The 18,906-nt window shown below is 47.9% G+C and overlaps 2 protein-coding genes across 4 annotated transcripts; both read left to right on the forward strand.

Annotated features, from left to right (window-relative positions):
- Positions 1 to 494: 494 nt before the first annotated feature.
- LOC118212733 (oxysterol-binding protein 2-like) lies at positions 495 to 11,427 on the forward strand. 3 transcript variants are annotated; one of them, XM_035390946.1, is made up of 12 exons: positions 495 to 728; positions 4,972 to 5,115; positions 5,296 to 5,443; positions 6,147 to 6,213; positions 6,554 to 6,694; positions 6,996 to 7,241; positions 7,888 to 8,008; positions 8,262 to 8,365; positions 9,016 to 9,111; positions 9,523 to 9,695; positions 9,848 to 10,044; positions 10,290 to 11,427. In XM_035390946.1, exons 3-12 carry the CDS (start codon positions 5,370 to 5,372, stop codon positions 10,427 to 10,429), a joined length of 1,359 nt encoding a protein of 452 aa, XP_035246837.1. In that variant the 5' UTR covers positions 495 to 728; positions 4,972 to 5,115; positions 5,296 to 5,369; the 3' UTR covers positions 10,430 to 11,427. The 3 variants fall into 3 exon arrangements, with proteins under 3 accessions (XP_035246837.1, XP_035246836.1, XP_035246838.1); XM_035390945.1 differs by having other exon boundaries at positions 5,316 to 5,443; XM_035390947.1 differs by having other exon boundaries at positions 5,319 to 5,443.
- A 1,698-nt stretch (positions 11,428 to 13,125) lies between these two features.
- Positions 13,126 to 18,743, forward strand: slc35e4 (solute carrier family 35 member E4). Its single transcript, XM_035391618.1, has 3 exons — positions 13,126 to 13,728; positions 15,225 to 15,826; positions 18,223 to 18,743. The coding sequence occupies exons 2-3, from the start codon at positions 15,244 to 15,246 to the stop codon at positions 18,741 to 18,743; spliced, it is 1,104 nt and encodes a 367-aa protein (XP_035247509.1). The 5' UTR covers positions 13,126 to 13,728; positions 15,225 to 15,243.
- The last annotated feature ends 163 nt before the right edge of the window (positions 18,744 to 18,906 follow it).

Here is an 18,906-nt window from a genome sequence, read left to right on the forward strand (position 1 = left end):
CTCAACATGAAATTATTTTTAAAAATGTATGTGATAACATTAATCAAATGTGTGCGTGCATGTGTGTGTGTGCATTTGTATGAAAGGAATATAACACAACACCCTGCAAGGTTCTCATGATATTTACGTACACCTGGGGTGGATAGTTACCCGGACTGTAACTATGGCTACCACAAGCACTTTTGGAAAAACCCAGGACCTATTGGACCATTGCTCTTTGAGCCGGATCAGTGAGCCAGTCCCTGAATTGTACCTGTGCATTCCCTGTGCGATGGGAATGGAGTAGCTCCTGTCCATGGGGCCAAACACACAGAGCTTGACTCCCACTGCTGTCTCCAGCGACCAGGAGTTTACAGCACCATCTCCCCTTGCTTTGACCTCCTCCTCCTCCTCCTCCTCCACAGCTCCATCCCTCCTCCCCTTCCTCCATCATTCTCTCTCTCTCTCACTCTCTACTCTCCCCTCCCTCTCTCCTGACCCTCCTTCCCTCTCTCTCTCTTTCTCTCTCTCTCTCTCTCTCTTTCTCTCTCTCGCATTCTCTCGTTCTCTGCTTCCTCTCCCTCCCTTCCGTGTCCTTCTCCCTGTTCCCCTGCCTCCTGCATTCGCACGGTGAGAAGGCGGAAGGAATCTGTGGCTTTCTCAGCCTTCTCGCCGAGAGGAATCTGCCCGTCGGGAGGACCAGCGCTGCTCCCCGTGAGGACAGGGATGGGAAGAGGATCTGTCTGTGTGTGAGTAGGATGCCTTTACTGCTGTCCTGGGGTTTATAAGGACAAGCAGCCGGGAGCTGAGTTAGGTGCTATTGTGAGTGGAGGTGTGTGTGTGTGTGTGAGCGTGTGAGTGAGTGAGAGAGAGAAAGAGAGAGAGTGTCTGTATGCAGGTGAATGGAAAGTGGTTTGCTGTAAAATAATTGAAGTGATGCGATACAGTATGTGTGTGTGTGTGTGTGTGTGTGTGCGTGTGTGTGATACTGTGTGTGTATAGTGTATGTGTGTGTGTGTATTTGCAAGTGATTGGAGTATGGCTTGCTGTAAATGAAATGATGTGATACTCTGTGTGTGTGTGTGTGTGTGTGTGTGTGTGTATGTATGATACTGTGTGTGTGTGTGTGTTTGCAGGTGATAGGAGTATGGCTTGCTGTAAATGAAATGCTGTGATACTCTATATGTGTGTGTGATACTGTGTGTGTGTAGTGTATGTGTGTGTGTGTTTGCAGGTGATTGGAGTATGGCTTGCTGTACATTAAACAATGTGATACTGTGTATGTGCGATACTGTGTGTGTGTGTGTGTGTGTATGATGCTGTGCGTTGGCCTGCTTTTTATCCTCTCGCCAGATGATTAGCAACATCCCCATCGGTCTCTCTCCTGTCCAGCACTGTTAGCAGGTATATCTTTATCCAACTGACTCTCCCTGTATGGTGTCACAGAGCAAATAGCCTTTAGCGTTCTAATGGTCTGTTGCACAGTGTTCTTCATTGGCATGTTAGTAGGAAGCCGACCAATCACACACTGGGCTCCAACTGTCTCTCTTTCTCTCATCCGTTTGACTGCCTATATGTCTCTGTGGTTTTGCTAAAAGAGTTTCTATACCGGATCTCTCTCGCAGCACTGCAGCAGAACTGGTGATATTTACAACCACTAATTTTCACCTACACTGGTGTCATTCTGTCAGTCAGACACCAAGGCTGGGAGACTGTTATAAACACACCCACTCTCTGAGTAAGACAGACTCAAAACACCTTCCGCCATTTTGCTGGTAGTTGAATTTCATACGGTTTTATGCATACATGCACACACACATTTGCATACATTATGAACCTTACGCAGGGGTCAGACTGTAGCCACTGGACCGTACGTACCTATTTATTGCACATGTACGTTATGTAACCATATCTGCGAGTATAAATGGCACTGCTATTTAACTGTATACACGCACCAGCCTCCACATGATACTCAGTGTGAAGTGCTGTAAGGAGGTTGGTGTTGAAATGCTGGTTATGCAAGTGAAGGCCGGTCCCATCACCAGAGCTGTAAGCCTGGCTGAGCACAGTAGTGCTCACGGTTACGTTTCCCCCCTTTACATCATCGCAAGGCTCGGAGGACTGCGCAACAACAGCTGCTGTTCATACCTTTCACATGACGCCCGTCGGCACGTGGCTTCATGCTTCCTCTGTGGTGGAATTAGTCCTGGTGCGGGACCGTGTTGGGGGGGTTAAATCCCCTAACACCCTCTGCAGTGGTCAGTATGTTCACCCTAAGACCAGGGCACTTCTGTGCGGGCTGAAATTGTTCATGATTGTTCACACTTTAATGACATAATCACACAGATTGTTCTTCCACTGTGTGGATTCAGGCTTGGTGATCTGATTGTTCTCGCTGAGACTTGTTGACGATTACAATGTGATCACTCATTACTGTTCTGCGCTGCTGTTGCAGGTGCATTCGGATCGATGAGTCAGGCGTGATTCACGGGATGGGTGGCAGGTCCTGGGGAGGGCAAGAGAGAGAGAGAGGGAGAGAAAGACAGACAGATAGGGGGAACAGAGGTGCAGGGAGAGAGTGATAGAGAGAGAGAGGGGGGAGAGAGGGACAGAAAGAGTTGCTGCAGTGATGTGCCTTGCAGTCTTATTGTCCAAAGTTAGCGCTACATGCAAAGTGGCCTGTTCCTTCACATGGTGGCTAATTAAGTTTTCTGCTTCCTGTGAACTATGTATTAGACTGTATTAGTGAAATCCTTGCGTTGGTATAGGTGTGTTTATTTTGCAGCACAGATGTGCTGTTTCCTACTCTAAAACCCCTTTTATATCTTTTTAGAATGCTTCCTTTCCACAGACCTAGACATTGACAGCTGGATTCCAGAACAAAGACCTCCTTCAGCATACAGATTGCTGTAAATCTGTGGAAGCCTGATTTGATCTCACCCAGTCAATTAACTCATGTCACACTCCATAATTAACTCATGTCAGGCCCAGCCATTAAGCCTGGCAAATTCTGTAAGTAACCCTACCGGGCTCAATAAAAGTCCCATTGGGTAATTAGCCTCACTAATTTACCTGATCGATATTGGCATTTTACCGATGTCACACTCTTTAGGGCTTTAGGGCTATTTATTCAGCCAGCATCATTAAAAACAGGGCTGCTGTATTGTTTTGTCTTGCCTGTCCAAACGCACACCACAGGGGGGCGCTGTAATACACACCCCAACATGCATTCGTTCCCTCCATTATTCTTCCTCAAGGAGCTGAAATTCTGTCTGTGACCTCAAACATGGAGCCAAATGTAGAGCCAGATTTACGCACATAAAACTCGCAGCACAACTTGAGGGATGCCGAGGGTATGGTAGTGCGTTCGCAGTCTGCTTGAAATTAACGTCTGATTTACTATAGCTACGGTTAATTACGCAAGCAGTGAATGGAACTGCCTACTATTTGCATTTGGCCTATGAAGCACAGCTAAAAAGGCAAAGTTCAACAACAACAAAAATCACAGGGCCTAAGCCCTGACCCCTTCATCAAGGCCCCGCCCACTTCACTGTGTTAAACCTGATGTGTATCAGTGTTCTAATGTTGCCGGAAATCACACCAATCGCTGAGGAGCCAGACGCCAGTGAGAATAATGCCAGCTCACAAGCTGCGAGCTGTGCCGTGAGGCGTAGAAAACAGCTGAGCTAAGAGGGTGAAGGGACACTGAGCCAGCGGAGAGCTGGTCCGCAGGGTGAACTGAAAGCACAGCAGCGCACCTGCTTAGCACTGCAGTACTGAGAGAGGCTTTGTGCTTCTGAAGGACACCTACAGACAGGACACTGGGGTACGAGCATGAGTCATGTGCCTCACCATAGCTGTGTATGGTGGAGTACGGAGAGGGGGAGGGGCACAGAGAGGAAAGGAAAAGGCAATTACCTGCGTTCTTTTTCCTCCTTAAAACAAAGAGTGTGTGACAGATTGTGTGACAGCATGAAGGTGTGATTGCGTCTCACCGGTGTGCCAGTGATGTCAATGTATGACTACATCCCTGTAGAGTGGTTGTGTTCCTCGCAGCGTCAGTGGGTGACAAAGTCCGCACAGCGTCAGTGTGTGATTGGGTACTGGCAATGCCGGTGTGCGAGTGCCCTCCTGTATGTTGACTGAGTGTCCGCAGCGCCGGTGTGTAATTGGATCTCCAGGAGGCCTGGAACACCTCCCTCCCCGGGCCGTACACGTTAGCGAGTCCGTCACCTCTCTGACGTCCCTCCGCCTCGGCGGTGCCGTCTCTGTGATGCGCGCGGCGGGAAGCCGGAGGCGCGGAGTGCGTCACCCTTTCTTTCCCAGGACTTCTAAAAATAACCCGTCCTCCAGACTGTGTGGGCATCTGTTTCCAGGGCAACCGCATTCATTCACAACCTCCTAACGCTGGAGAGCACGGGGTGAGGGAAGGGGCCGTTGAGAGCAAGGGGCGTGAGATGAGAATGCGTGTGGCTTGAGATTCATAACCAAGGCATTTAGTGAATGTTATTTTTTTAAAAGTAGAGTGGGTAGTCTTCCCCCCTCTTGTTTTCTCGCGTTACTCAGCCAGTGGAGAGGCAGAGATGGTTACAGATGGGAGATGAGAGAGATGGGGCCCACAGTACAGAAAGTACCGTGGCTGGAAACCGAACTACCTGCATCACAGGGGATTTGTATGTGGGCTGAGTCACTCTCATCCTAAACGTGTTAATTATTCCCATCTTTAAATGTCCAGTGGTACTGTCAATGCTTTTGGAATTTTAAAGAACAAGCTGTTTGTGAAATCAGATTAACTGTCTGATGACCAGTATAACAGTATGAGTGAGTATTACCGTACAGCATTGCTTTACAGTGTCTTGGTCAGGACTAGCATTTATCATTCCCTTGAATCAGGAGACCCACTGACTCTGTGTGGCACTTTACTCCTCTCTTCCTGTTGTACAAACATGTGTCAGTCAGTGACCAATCACTCAGCCTTCCTTTCCCGCTTAGGCCACTCAGATGATGACACGCCCACAGGAGATTTGAAACAGAGAGGACGGACCAAACGACTGCAAGCACCGCGACTGTAACCCCCTGCAACAACCTTGACTGACCAGTAGAGGGCAGCTGCCTCCACCTCCTCAGTGTTACAGAGTGAGTACCACCAGGGTTGCTTACCACCCTCTATTGCCTCACTTCATTCTCTACTGCCCCCAATGCCCTCTGCTGCCCCCCAGTGCCCTCTACTGCTCCCCCCAATACCCTCCACTGCCCACAATGCACTCTACTGCCCCCAATGCACTCTTCTGCCCCCCAATGCCCTCTAACACACAGGACCCCCCGTTTTGTCCAAGGAGGGGTTGCAGGCAGACACAGAGGGTGACACACCTGGTGATGAAGAGGAGGACATGGAGCTCTTCCACCCCATGGACGACTCACCGGCCTTCATCACCATGATGACCTCGGACCACCCCCAAAGCAGGTGAGCGAAGAACGGTAGCAGAGCAAGAGACGGAGAGACGGAGTAAAGCACACTTCTCCTCCGCTGCCCCGGTCACCCATTTCTCTCTCTCCCTGAAGATCGCTCCTCCCTGTATGTAAACCCACCAGGGGATTTGAGAACTGGTCCACGGTCTGTTTTTAGCAATAAGTAGTGCTGCGCTCTGAAATGAAGACATTGGCCTCCGAGCACTGCCCTGGTTCTGGATTATGTGTCATCGTAAAACTGCTCCAGGGGGAACACCTGTTTTGAAAGACGTACTGTACGTTCCCCTGCCCTGATGCTTAAAGAGGTACTCAATTCAGGCGATTCTACGGACCGCGGGGCCGTAGGGCCTAGAACCTCCCATGGGGCCCTTCTGGCCGACTTTCCACATTCATCTTGTTACCCAGAATTCCTAAAAGTCAGCCCTCGGGGGCCCACCAATACGCGGGGCCCCAAGCAGGTCCCTGCCTTGCCTGTTCAGGAGATTTGCCTCTGCTCACCGTGTGTGTGTGTGTGCGTGTGTGCGTGCGTGCGTGTGCGTGGGTGTGTGTGTGTGTGTGTGCGTGTGCGTGTGCGTCTGTGTGCGTGTGCGTCTGTGTGTGTGTGCATGTGCGTGTGCATTTGTGTGTGTGTGTGCGTGTGTGTTTGCGTGTGTGTGTGCGTGTGTGTGTGTGTGTATTGATCCATTTGCATGTTTCAGACTATCAGGGAGTAACCACAGTGTGGCGAATGGAGCTCTCCCTAACAACTGGAACCAAGAGGGCCAAGTGAGTGCCCCTAGACTTCCTCTTCTCTCTCTAATAATTCAGATTAAAAAAGGCACCGTATGGAATGTTTTGAGCTATTGGAAGACAACTATGTATTCCAGACTTTACAGTGGTTATTAAACATCCCAAGGTACTTATCAGAAAGTGTAGGGGTCACTCATTCACACAAACACATACAGTACAGCACACATACCTCTACAGATGCACACGGAAGCAGTTTCTCTCACACTCAAGCTCACACAGAATCCTTTTCTTTCAAACACACATGCACAGCAGTTGAGGTTTTGTAAGAGGAATTGCAGCTGTATTAATAACTGCGTGTGTGCATGTGTGTTTCCAGGGGCAACGGCGTCTTAAGGAACTGCATTTGAGGGAAGGGCGAAGGCGGAGACAGATTCCAGAGAAGCCCAATCACGCGCTCAGCCTGTGGAGTGTCATAAAGAACTGCCTGGGCAAGGAGCTGTCCAAGATCCCAATGCCTGTAAGAGCTCTCTTCACACTGTGTGTGTGCCTGTATGTGCGTGTGCACGCGCGAGTGTGTGTGTGTGTACATGTGTGTGTGTGTGTGTGTGCGCACATGTGCGTGTGTTAAATCCGTATTATCACTGTGTCTCAGTGGCAATGGGTCAGTGAACACTCTAACCGTAACTCCTCCCCCTGCAGCTGAACCTTAACGAACCACTGTAACTCCTCCCCCCTGCCAGATGAATGTTAATGAGCCACTGTAACTCCTCCCCCTGCAGGTGAACTTTAACGAGCCGCTGTAACTCCTCCCCCTGCAGGTGAACTTTAACGAGCCGCTGTCGATGCTGCAGAGGCTGACGGAGGACCTGGAGTACAGCGAGCTGCTGGACTCGGCCTCCGCCTGCCGAAGCTCGCTGGAGCAGCTGTGCTACGTGGCGGCCTTCTCCGCCTCCTCCTACTCCACCACCGCCCACCGCACCACCAAGCCCTTCAACCCCCTCCTGGGGGAGACCTACGAGCTGGACCGTCTGGAGGACTGCGGCTACCGCTCTCTGTGTGAGCAGGTAAACACACACACACACAGACGTGTACGCTAATTACTACGCATACGTATGCACACCCACCCACTTATATGTGCACTCTCAAATACACTCCCACACACTTTCACACACACACACACGTGAACACATTACTTGCATATGCAAATTGCATGCATGCACACTCAATCGCAGGCACACATATGTTCATGCATGCACATACACACTCACACACAGATAGTATTTGCATACAAATACAGGCACACACCCACAAATCATGCATGGCACCGCTTTCCCACAGCTCTACAGTGAAAAAGGAGTATAATAGATAAATGAGGAGATGGCCAAATGAATGTTTAGAAAATAATTTTATGGAATAGCAAATTAGCCTGGAAAAAAGGTTTAAAGTGCTTTTTATTTAGAATGACTTTTTGTATGTACGTAGGTTTGTGATTGTTAATTCTTGCTACTGTCTAAAGTATGGGTGGCATCATTTATATGTATATTTGTATCTTTTAAACCCATTTGGGTTGGGCATCTGAAATGATGCGGGACAATTTAATAATCAATCAATCAATCACTCAATCAATCAATCAATCAATCAATTAATTTAAAAGTCAGTCTTCAGTGAGAGAGGGACATACTGAGCCAGCCTGACTCATGCCCTCCCCAGGTGAGTCACCACCCCCCTGCTGCTGCCCACCATGTGTGGTCCCATAGGGGGTGGAGCCTGTGGCAGGAAATCACCATCGACAGCAAGTTCCATGGGAAGTGTGTCTCCGTGAGGCCTCTGGGTAAGTCTCATTGGTCCGCCACGTGTTTGCACTTAGCAGACATTTCATAGCTGCATGTGCTTACACCTGCACAGCACAGATCTCAGGACCTATCAGATCACAGGCCGAATCTCACCACCAATCAGAACACTACACCAATTCACAGATCAAAGCCAACATCACTGCTCTACATTTCATCCACACCTCCCCCACCCCACTCATCAGGAACGACAGTTAAATGCATCCGTCTGTCCGTGTCTGCGTGTCTCTCCAGGTACGATACACCTGCAGTTTCACGCCAGTGGGAACCACTACACCTGGAGCAAGGTCACCTCCACAGTGCACAACATCATCCTGGGAAAGCTGTGGATAGACCAGGTGCGCCTCATATCACATGACCTGTACCGCCTCTAACTGTTTAATATGCAAATCATGTGACCAGCAGCAAGGCATGTCTGTAACACACACACACACACACACGTGACAAGTTAGAAGCAATTGCCCGAGGTGAGATTTGAACCTGTGCCTCTCATTCGCCCAAAGGCTCCAAAGACAAACCTGTTACCACTCGGCTAAAGGCGAAATCGCTCCTAGCTAAGGGCGATGTCGTTGTTTTGAACATGAGGGCTGCATCGCCAGAGTGTGTTGTCACAATTACATGATGCGAGACCTTCACTTTACTGTACCTCATTGTACTTAATAATCTAGCTGGGATACACTCACTACACACACACATATGCACAAAAACACACGGACACACACATACACAGTCCTGCACACGCACAAGCACACGCACATACACACACATACACATACACATACACACAATCAATTTTCAGTATGTAAATCTGTGTCTATATATGGGGGAGGGATGTGATTTGGTTTAATGTTACAGTTTCCAAGCAAATGACAATAGTCACCATTATGGAGCAGACATCTTATTAGTCATTAAATATAGCTGCAATGGAATTTACCTCTCTCTCTCCCTCTGTCTCTCTCTGTCTCTCTCTCTCTCTCACCCTCTGCAGTCAGGAGACATTGAAATAGTAAATCATGTGACAAAGGACAGCTGCCGCCTCACCTTCTGTCCCTACAGCTACTTCTCCAGGGACGTCTCGCGAAAGGTACAATTAACCAATCAGCACTTAGAATCCCACCATGACTAACCAATGGTCTATTCTGATTGCACTGCAACTAACCAATCGGCACCGCTCGAGACCTGCTGACCAGCAATATTGTTTATGGCACTGAAAGGCGAGACTGACCAATCAGCTTTGCCACTTGCACCGAGTTTAACCAATCCGCACAGTAGATCTTACTGAAATGCTTCTGTCTGCACTGCGGCACTCTGCTGACATGAATTGATGGTGCACTAATGCTCTCTGCTGGACGTTACATGCAATGGCACTGTTCCTATGACGATTTAAAGTCCTTGGTGATGCTACCCTTGTTCAAGCGAATCTGTATAGACATAAATCTGGATAGATAGATAACGCCATCCCCCCCCCCCCGTCCCCGTCCCTCCATACTTGCAGGTGACAGGTGTGGTGATGGACAGTGAGAACACAGCACACTTCGTCCTGTCTGGTACCTGGGATGACAAAATCGAGAGCGCCAGGATCATCGGGAGCAGCCAGGCAACAGGCGGACAGAAGACCGTCTACCAGACCGAGTCGCCACGGCAACTGTGGAAAAAGTACCCCCTGCCGTGAGTCCGCGGCTACGCCCTCCTACATCACAAGCCACGCCCACGTTACTCTACGTTTACCGTGTACGTGTTCCAAGCAACACTGATAAAAAATCTCTTTCCTCCGCTCTCTCTCTCCCTCTCTCCCCCTTTCTCTCTCCCTGCCTTTGCAGGGAGAATGCAGAGAACATGTACTTCTTCTCCTCGCTGGCCCTGACCCTGAACGAGCCGGAGGAGGGCGTGGGACCGACGGACAGCCGCCTGCGGCCCGACCAGCGGCTCATGGAGGCGGGGCTGTGGAGCGAGGCTAGCGCCGAGAAGCAGCGCCTGGAGGAGGAGCAGAGAGAGAGGAGGAAGAGGAGGGAGGCAGGTGAGAGAGGAAGAGCTGGGCTGAAATAGCCGGGGCGATGGATTTGTAGAAGTATGGAAAGAATTTAAATGAATGAGTGTTATTGAGCGCTTCACTGCATAACACGCATTAAAGTAGTAACCTTACCTTGGCTTCATAGAGCATGTGTCTGAGGCATTCAATCCCAAGTGTCCTAGTTACTATAGTATGTGCTGCAGAGGTACTGGCTGTTTTGACAACATGGAGTAAACCCTCTCTTTTCACAGGTGTGGATGATGGCCACCGACCACTGTGGTTCGAGAGAAGGACAGACCACTTCACTGGGGAGAGCAGTTTTGTGTATAAGGGCGGGTACTGGGAGGCTAAGGAATGTCAGGACTGGAGCATGTGTCCCGAGATCTTCTGAGACTCCGCCTCTGATGCTGTGACATCACAGAGTGGGGTGGAGGGTGGATGAATGATTGACAGGTGGCAATGGAGCCGGTTCTATGTGCGGGGACTGTCTGAGGTGTGGTACGTCTGTGTGTGTGTGTGTAATGCACATGTATGATCCCTGAATCTGCTCATCTAGTTCAGCCCTCCAAACCTTCCAAAACCAGGAGCTTCAAACACATTTACCCATAATGCACCTTTTCTCGGCCCAGTGTCCCAGCTTATGAAACAGCCGTCTTGTTTGGCACATTTGAATCCATTTTCAAAACCACCTCCACCAGGACAAACCATGAGAAACAACAAGAGGTTCTGTGCTGTAGGCTGTGCTGTCCAGTGCATGTGGAGCATTCACAGATTGTATCCAGGAACTATTTCCTTAGAAAATTATCAGCGTCACTATGTCTTATAAGTACTCCCCGAAACATGGAAGTAGATGTGGAATGTGGTCGTGGGTGGAACACTTGTAAACGAAGATCAGAGTTTAGAAAGCACATCTTTTCACTGGTTTATGTCTGCCTAAGTGGCTAGCTGAGTCATGGCTTCTAGCTAACGTTGACCATTGGCTCTCATATGCAGCTCTTAGCCAATGTAATTAGATTGGACCACGCCTCAGAGCAGCAATACACTGAGCCTATCAACTGCCACTGTTAAGAATGCAGAAGATTTGCCAGAAATGAAATACACGCCGTTTTGTGCGGCGTTCATGTTCTGCAGAGATAGATGCTTCAAAGTTTCCTCGCTCCGTGACCTTCATAGCTAGCATTCCTCCGAGTTACGCGTTTATACAGCTGAGGCAGGCTGGGCTTAAAGCTGAGCTGCTTATGAAAGCGGCCCTTATCCAGTCCACGGTCCACCACCCCTAAGACCACCCTCGTGTGAAAAGCACTAGTTTTCAAACTGAACGTTACTTTAAAAAAGGGCTCTTCAAGGAGGAAGCTTTGAATTTAACTGCACATGCAAAAAAAAAAAAAAGACACAAAATGTGTTCCTTATGGACAGTTTCTTTGATGGGAAAAAAATCACGGTTTAAAAAGAACTTCAACTGAACTTAAAGATGTCAGTGGCATTCTACAGAAGGGATGAGAGAGGACACATGGTGTTATTGCGGACTTATTTTATTACTGCACCTGCTGCTCTTATATCATCACCCCTCTACCCACACACACACACACACACACAAACCATGAGAATGCAAGCAGAAGCTAGTATTTAAAGGGTAGTTTTATCTATTCTAAATTGAACATTTATTTTGGTTTAAAACTAATTAAATGAAGACAATAAATTTGCCAATTCAATCAACTTGTCGTTGGGGACAGTGTTTTTCTGTGTGTGTGTGTGTGTGTGTGTGTGTGTGTGTGTGTTTGTGGGCATTTGTACCACCTGACAGAAGGTTTGCTCTGTTGCCCCCCTTCACTTCCCTGTCCCATGTCTACTGAATAAAAACAAAGAGACTGATGGAGTGAAGTTGTCGTAGCTATGCAATGCAAAATTGTGGCCCCATTCCCAAATCTGACTGAGTGAAATAAATCAGACCGGGAAATCTCTCCATTTGCAAATGACAGTAAATTAAATTATATTTTAGGATTGATACTTCCTTTTGTATTCTATGACTTCCAAAAGCAGCACGCAGGTACAACAGGTGCTATTAGTGAAATAAGATCAGATCAGATAAAGCAACATTAATAACTGAATTAGAATTTTGAAATGTATAACTTCTGGAGGAGCGTGCCAGTTTATCGCTAGAGGTCTCCGTTATTTCGTCATCAGATCAGGACTGAAGACTGCCGTTACTATGGTGAGGTCACCGCCTGACCACCTGTCATGTGACTTCCACAGCTGCGCATGCTCCCAGCTCTGGGGCCCCAGTGCCAAAAAAACAAAAACAAAAAACAGCCACAGAGACCCCCTGTTCAACCCCCGCAGACCCGACAGCGTTCCTCACCTCTCCTCTGGGGCAGTGCTTTGAGAGGGGTGTGCTGAAACCAAATTTAAAAAAAAAAAAAATTCTAGAGGATTTCAAATAAGACATGACATCACTGTTCTGGTTAATTTAAGAGATGGTAAAAAAAAAAAAATACAAAAAACAAATGAAATGCAAATGACACGTGTTAGGGGTTCAGTCAAATATGAAAACTGCCTGACTGCCAGCAGTCATTTTGGCTATGAACACTGTGAACAGAAACGTGAAAAACCATTACACAGTTTCAGACCACGTGGCTTACTATGATTTGATTTGGTTCTGCACTTGCTGTTTCCTGGCTACACACTGCTTTTGATGCTTGGTCAGTTGGCCTTTCTATCTTAGTGCACTTCTACCATTGCAATTAAAATTGAATTTGCATAATAAATTAATCTATTCAGCTCAAAACTTGGATTTGTTGGCATACTTCGTCAAATTCATTGACCTTTGATTTAGAAGATCTGCCCAGTTTAATAAATAAAGTGGTGATACTGGTGGAAATTTGGGTTTCAGTGGCACACCTCTTCAGAGACAATGCCATTTTGCTGGCTCAGCCACAAAATGCAGGAACGATGTCTTCGGGTCTGGTCAAAACTTCAAGGTGAACAATGTCGCCACAGGAAGAAACGTGGAATCTCCAGAGGGAGAGCTTCCGTCGGGACCTCAGTCTAAAAATCACAGTCCCTGAATAGATTCATCTGGACGCCTTACAAGGTTCCTTCTTCCTTCTGTACCCCGGCTATAAGTGAATTCCCGATACACTTCATAAAATTTTTAATGAATAGTAACGATGAACAGTTATCGGGTCATCATCCATACAAGTTTGACTACGTCATGATTATTCGCCCTTGCCTGCCCCCTTCCTAATAAACAACAGCAACATAATTGGGTGTGAGGAGATTTAAAATCACTCGTATCGCCGCTTAATTGTTGTCCTTGGAATCAGAGGCGAAATAGCATCCTTGCATTCTACTGATAGGGTTCAATTGCCTTCGACACGGAACACGCGATGACTGCGCCGGGTTCGTTGCGCCACACGCTGCGTCTTTGTGCGCGCGCGTCTTAGTTGTGCGTTCTCCAGCTGTTGCTTATTTGCGTTTCTGGCCAGGGCCTAGCAAACTGACGGGGGTCACCTCTACATCCAACCCCACTGTGCCTGGAAGTGTTTCTAAATTCAGCGACGTGCGTGCGGCAGCACTGGTCTTGCTGACAGACAGCAAGAGCGACCATCGGCGAAGCCTTGACTGTAGGTTTCACTGCTGGGGCAAGTAGCTACGGCGCGTCCACAATGACAAAGCTACACGACGAAATAGGTATGTTGGAAATTCCGAAATGACTCTGGAACCTTGCATTGCTGTTGGCGCATGCATTCTGTAGGACTGTAGCCTATCAGATATGTCGCGCTGTAGGCTAAAAACACTGAAGACATTTTACAATGCAGTTGCCTAGTAGGCTATAGTCTAAGTATGTTTATTTTAAACTTGCGTTGTGGCCGTGGGAACAGATATTATGAAATCACTCTGTAATTAGGCTATAATTAATTAGGATCACAAGGGCAATACAGCCGCAAATTTTAAACAGTTTACGGGGGTCTTGTAAAACACTCCGATATATAGCGATTTGTTAAAGGCTGGCGTTAATGAAAAAATGAGTTTAATCGTAGCCTATAATACGATCAGTCATTGTTAACGTGCTAGCGTCTAGTGACTGCTAGCCTTCTATATTAGTTGGTTTAGGCTATTTTCTTTTTCTGAATGTAAACAAAACCCCGTCGAAAGAATATGAAGACCCACTGGAAATTATCCTGCTAATGTAACCTGTTCGAATTCTGGATGTAACGGTAAAACAAAATGGGTTGTATTTCAATTGTCCTTACATTATGTGGCTCTGCTAGCGAGCTACATGTTTTAAATGTCTTTTGTTTATGGTGCAGAATGCAGCTGAAGGGAGTGATGCATTATGAACGAGTGCTTGTTTTAAACTGCCAGCTAGCTAAACGATAATATCGTCGAGCAGCGATCAGCGGACCTAACATTAGCGATTTACATTTCAAAACCAGTGTTTCTTTGCTTTGGGTGGAACTGAAAACAGATTACCTCTACATGGAAATGCAGCAGGGAATGGTGCTGGCTAGCTCGCTAGCAATTGTTATAGCTGCGATCCATCCTGCCGGGATCACGGGACCTTTCGAGTGAAGTAAGCTTCTATTATGGACCGCGGCGCTGTAGCTTGCTGCAGGGAAAGCCACTGTTTGTTGTGCGGGGCGCACGTCATTCGTGAATAATGTGGAACCTTGCCACAAAACCATGTATCATGGGCATGTAGATATGAGTTTCCCGTGTGTCGTGTTTGTTTTTCGACGGAGAATACAGTGTTAGTATTTAAACCATAGGCTGTATAAAAATAAACTCGTCTTGTGGACCAATCACATAAGTCCCCGTGGAGGAAACCAGCATGTAATTTTCAGGATGATTGCAGCTTGCTAGCAGGCAGCAGGCGCTAGCAGCAACGCGATCTGCTCGGCCTCTGACGGAGGTATCGGGTTACAACACCAGCCCCCGGCTTCTACGCAAAATAATAACACGTGTCTGCCGAGGAGAAAATGTTCGTGTTTACATCATAGCAACAGGCAGTCTTAACTAGCAGCGCCGCTAGAGGAAAAATAGCTTGCAGTGAGTTTGGTTATCGCTGACACTTGAACCCTGAAGAAGAATACTCCATTTTAAACAAGAACTTTAGACGTAGCTAACTTTTAAAAATAAAAAAGCGACTTTCGTCACGAACGTAGTATTATGTGTTTGGCTTTCAGAAGAGAGGATGAAGCGAACATGATAACCGCCGATGGCCTCCCGAAGCTCGAGGCGACTCCGGCTGCAGCACGGCCGGCACTAGAGATGCTCCATCTCCTCTCCGCGGTCTTCGTATGGCTGGTAACGGGGACCACTATATCCAGTCTTAACAAATGGATCTTCGCCGTGTACAACTTCAGGTACCCGCTGCTGCTGTCGGCGCTACACATGCTGACGGCCATAGTGGTGGACTACGGGCTGATCAAGTTACGGCTGGTCCAGCACAGGGCGGGGGGTGAGCAAGACCTGACAGCCAGCGCCAAGTTCAAGGTCTTTTTGCTCAGCCTGACGTTCTGCGCCAGCATAGCCTTCGGCAACGTCGGTCTCAACTACGTCCAACTGTCCTTCGCTCAGATGATCTACACTACCACGCCGCTCTTCACCCTGGCCATCTCCACACTGGTCCTCGGCAAGCAGCACCACATCCTGAAGTACACTGCTATGATGCCCATCTGCCTGGGCGCATCCTTCAGTGTCATGGGCGAGGTTCAGTTTGACCAGACCGGCTGCTTGTTTGTGTTCGCCGCCACCATGCTACGAGGAGTCAAGAGCATTCAACAGAGTGAGTAACTCGCAATTCAAATGTTAATATTGTGCCACTGGTGTTATTTATTCTATCGTATTGCGTCCCGTAATTTTTGGGTCAGGTCCGTGTTTGTTGTGGGCTAGCATGGTGAATTCAAAAAACATGTAGCTAGCTAGTCAGCTAATTAAATTTAGCTCACTGCTAAGGTGCGAAGCGCCGTCGCTTCCTTAGTTTGGTAGCGTGGGAAAATGTTTAAAAACACCTACTTTAAATGCAGATTAGTGTGCGGTTTAAAATATATTAGCTGATATTATGTATGTATGAATTAATACATTTTAAAGTAACCTTAGCAACGTGGAAAACAAATACCCAAGTTCAGACGGCTCATATGACGTCAACATACATTTATTGGATACAAGCATTCCATGAGTAAGGTCCTGGTCGTAGACCTTCGGGAGGTCTGACTCACAGTGCCGAATTCAGTATTCTGACCACCATCTGCTGTTTTTTTTTTTAGCGGGTGAAAAATCTTCCCACTCGGTATATGTTCTGGTAACTTGTAAGAACTCTTAAATCTTAAGTGATTATAATGCGTCCTCCTAGGTCAGCATTTCATGTTTTTTATTTTGCTTCTGGTGTGCAAGACATCCCGAAGGAATGTGATCCTTCCTGTTTTGGTTTTCCCTCAAAATTGAGCTCAGCTGATCCATGTTAGCTTAAATCGCAGCCACACAGAAATAATTTCGCAACCCTGTGGATTCCTGGCCGAGCCATGGATCCAGGTGGGTGGAGGAAGTTGTTGAGGCTGCTGACTGTCTTGTACGACAGCAGTGCTCATTACGGTGTAATTTGCATTGCGTGTTACTCTATAATGATTTCCATTTTGTGCCTTTGGCTCAGCCAGTTGCATTTATGACACTGTGAGACACATTTTCAAATGAACTGCCATAAAAGTTGAACATAGTTACGCATCCTTTGTGATAAAGTGGTTTCTAATGCAAAAACACACGTTTCATAACCTGTTACTGCACTCAGATTAGCATCTCTACTGGATTGGCTGCTTTCAGCCGGATTTAAGCCCTTTTACATTTAAAGTGTGACGTATAGCTGCCAAGAGTTTGTTCCAGAGTGGACAGGCTATCCTGCTAAATATGAAAAATGCCATCCTTACCTTTTACCCATGAAGATATTGCAGCTTCTTCTTAACCGCTTATAGGTCAGGAGCTGAAGTCCACACCCATCTTGACGTGTGCATGTTGTTTGGGTCCCTGGCCTATATATATACAAATACTAGAAAATGCCTTCTGGTAATTGTGCAAGTTTTTGTTTTTAGTGTTCATTTTCTTCCCATTGGGGCTGTTTGCTGGGGCTCAGACCCTATGGGTCAATTGCAGTGTGCTTAGCTGTAGTTTAAACCTCTGGTTTAAAGCTCTAAACCACAGAACTGAATGTAAACTGGAACAGCTAGTCCTTATTCCACAGCTTTGGACGATGACTGTTCCAGTTGTAATGCAGTTCTGTGCTCTTCACTGAGGTTTAAACTCCAGCTAAGCACACTCCAACTGACCCTATAATTTCTGCTTGTGGCTATGTTTGTATGTGTGTTAGTGTGTATATTTGTATGTGTGTTGTAATCACAGACCAGGATGGCGTATTTTGTATTTCAAACACCGGTTATAAGCTAAGATGGGGCTCTCACTTTAGTCTGGGCTCAATGCTGTTTTTCTTGCATATTGGACAGAGTGGCGCTGTATGTATGTAGGTATGTTTATGTTTATGTAGATATAAGAATGTTTATATATGATATTATCAGGTGTATTCAATTGCTTCTTTAGTGCAGGTATAAGAGAGCTTTCAGTATCTTGTTTTGATTCTAGCCTTTTGTTTGCCTTTAAAATTTGTTCTTGGCGTGTGTCAACATGAGGACCAGATTTGTGCCAATGAAAGTCAAGGAAGCAATATGCGGCTGAGAAATAAGGGGAAAAAGAACAGTCAGCGACATAGGCCAAACCTAAGTCTTAACAAAACCAATTGTTTAGGACATCATTAAGAAGAAGGAGAGCCCTGGTGATCTATCTGATGTAGGTGTACATTTTTGTCTTGCGTCTGTTTGTTTGCTGCTGTTCGTTTCGGGAAGTTCAATGCTCGCTAATGCTAGTTTTGCGCTTGCTTGTTTAATGCTCATCAGGGTAATTTTGTTTTGGTTGCTTGTATAACTTATTTTAATGTTCAGTGGTTTGTTTGACAAGTTGTCAGCCAACTTTGAACTACTCGCACTCGCTGTCTTTCTTGGAACTACTGTACGGCTTCTTCTATGGAATTGCTGCACTTCGATCCCTGGTCTTTGTACTTGTGTCCGGACCGCAAGCCGCTCTGGATAAGAGCGCCTGCTGAATGGAAATAAAAAGGCGTCCATTTTGTGTGCGCCGCAGGTATCCTCCTCCAGGAGGAGAAGATCAACTCGGTGTTCCTGCTCTACCTGATGTCCATCCCCAGCTTCTGCATCCTGGCGGTGGCGGCGCTGGTCCTGGAGAACTGGTCGGGGCTGGAGTGGCCGCCGCAGTACGACCGGCGCCTCTGGCTCCTGGTGCTGCTCAGCTGCCTGGGCTCGGTGCTCTACAACCTGGCCAGCTGCTGCGTGATCACGCTCACCTCCGCCGTCACGCTGCACATCCTGGGCAACCTGAGCGTCGTGGGCAACCTGCTGCTCTCGCAGCTGCTCTTCGGGAGCCAGCTGTCGGCGCTCAGCTGTGCCGGGGCGGCGCTCACGCTCTCCGGCATGCTCATGTACCAGAACTCCGAGCTCATCGGGCGCTACCTGGACTCGCGGTGGGCCGCGCGGGCCCGGGCAGAGGCGGGGGCGGGGGCGGGGCAGGCTCAGGGAGAGGCCCGGCCGGGCGGCGGTGGCGGCGAGGGAGACGCCGATCGTAAAGCGGACGGGAAGATGGACTGAGGGAGTGGGTGGAGGAGAGAGAGGGAGGGACGTAGAGGTTGGTGGCGGACTGGGGTGCTTGCAGTGAACCCTCCCTCCAAACCCTCCCCTCCCCCCTGCATCTGTGCCCCCACCCTCACCCCCTTCCCCAGCCGTCCCAGTGCCACAGAAAGTCTACGAGAAC

Source organism: Anguilla anguilla, chromosome 14 (genome assembly GCF_013347855.1).
Source record: "Anguilla anguilla isolate fAngAng1 chromosome 14, fAngAng1.pri, whole genome shotgun sequence".
NCBI lineage: Eukaryota > Metazoa > Chordata > Actinopteri > Anguilliformes > Anguillidae > Anguilla > Anguilla anguilla.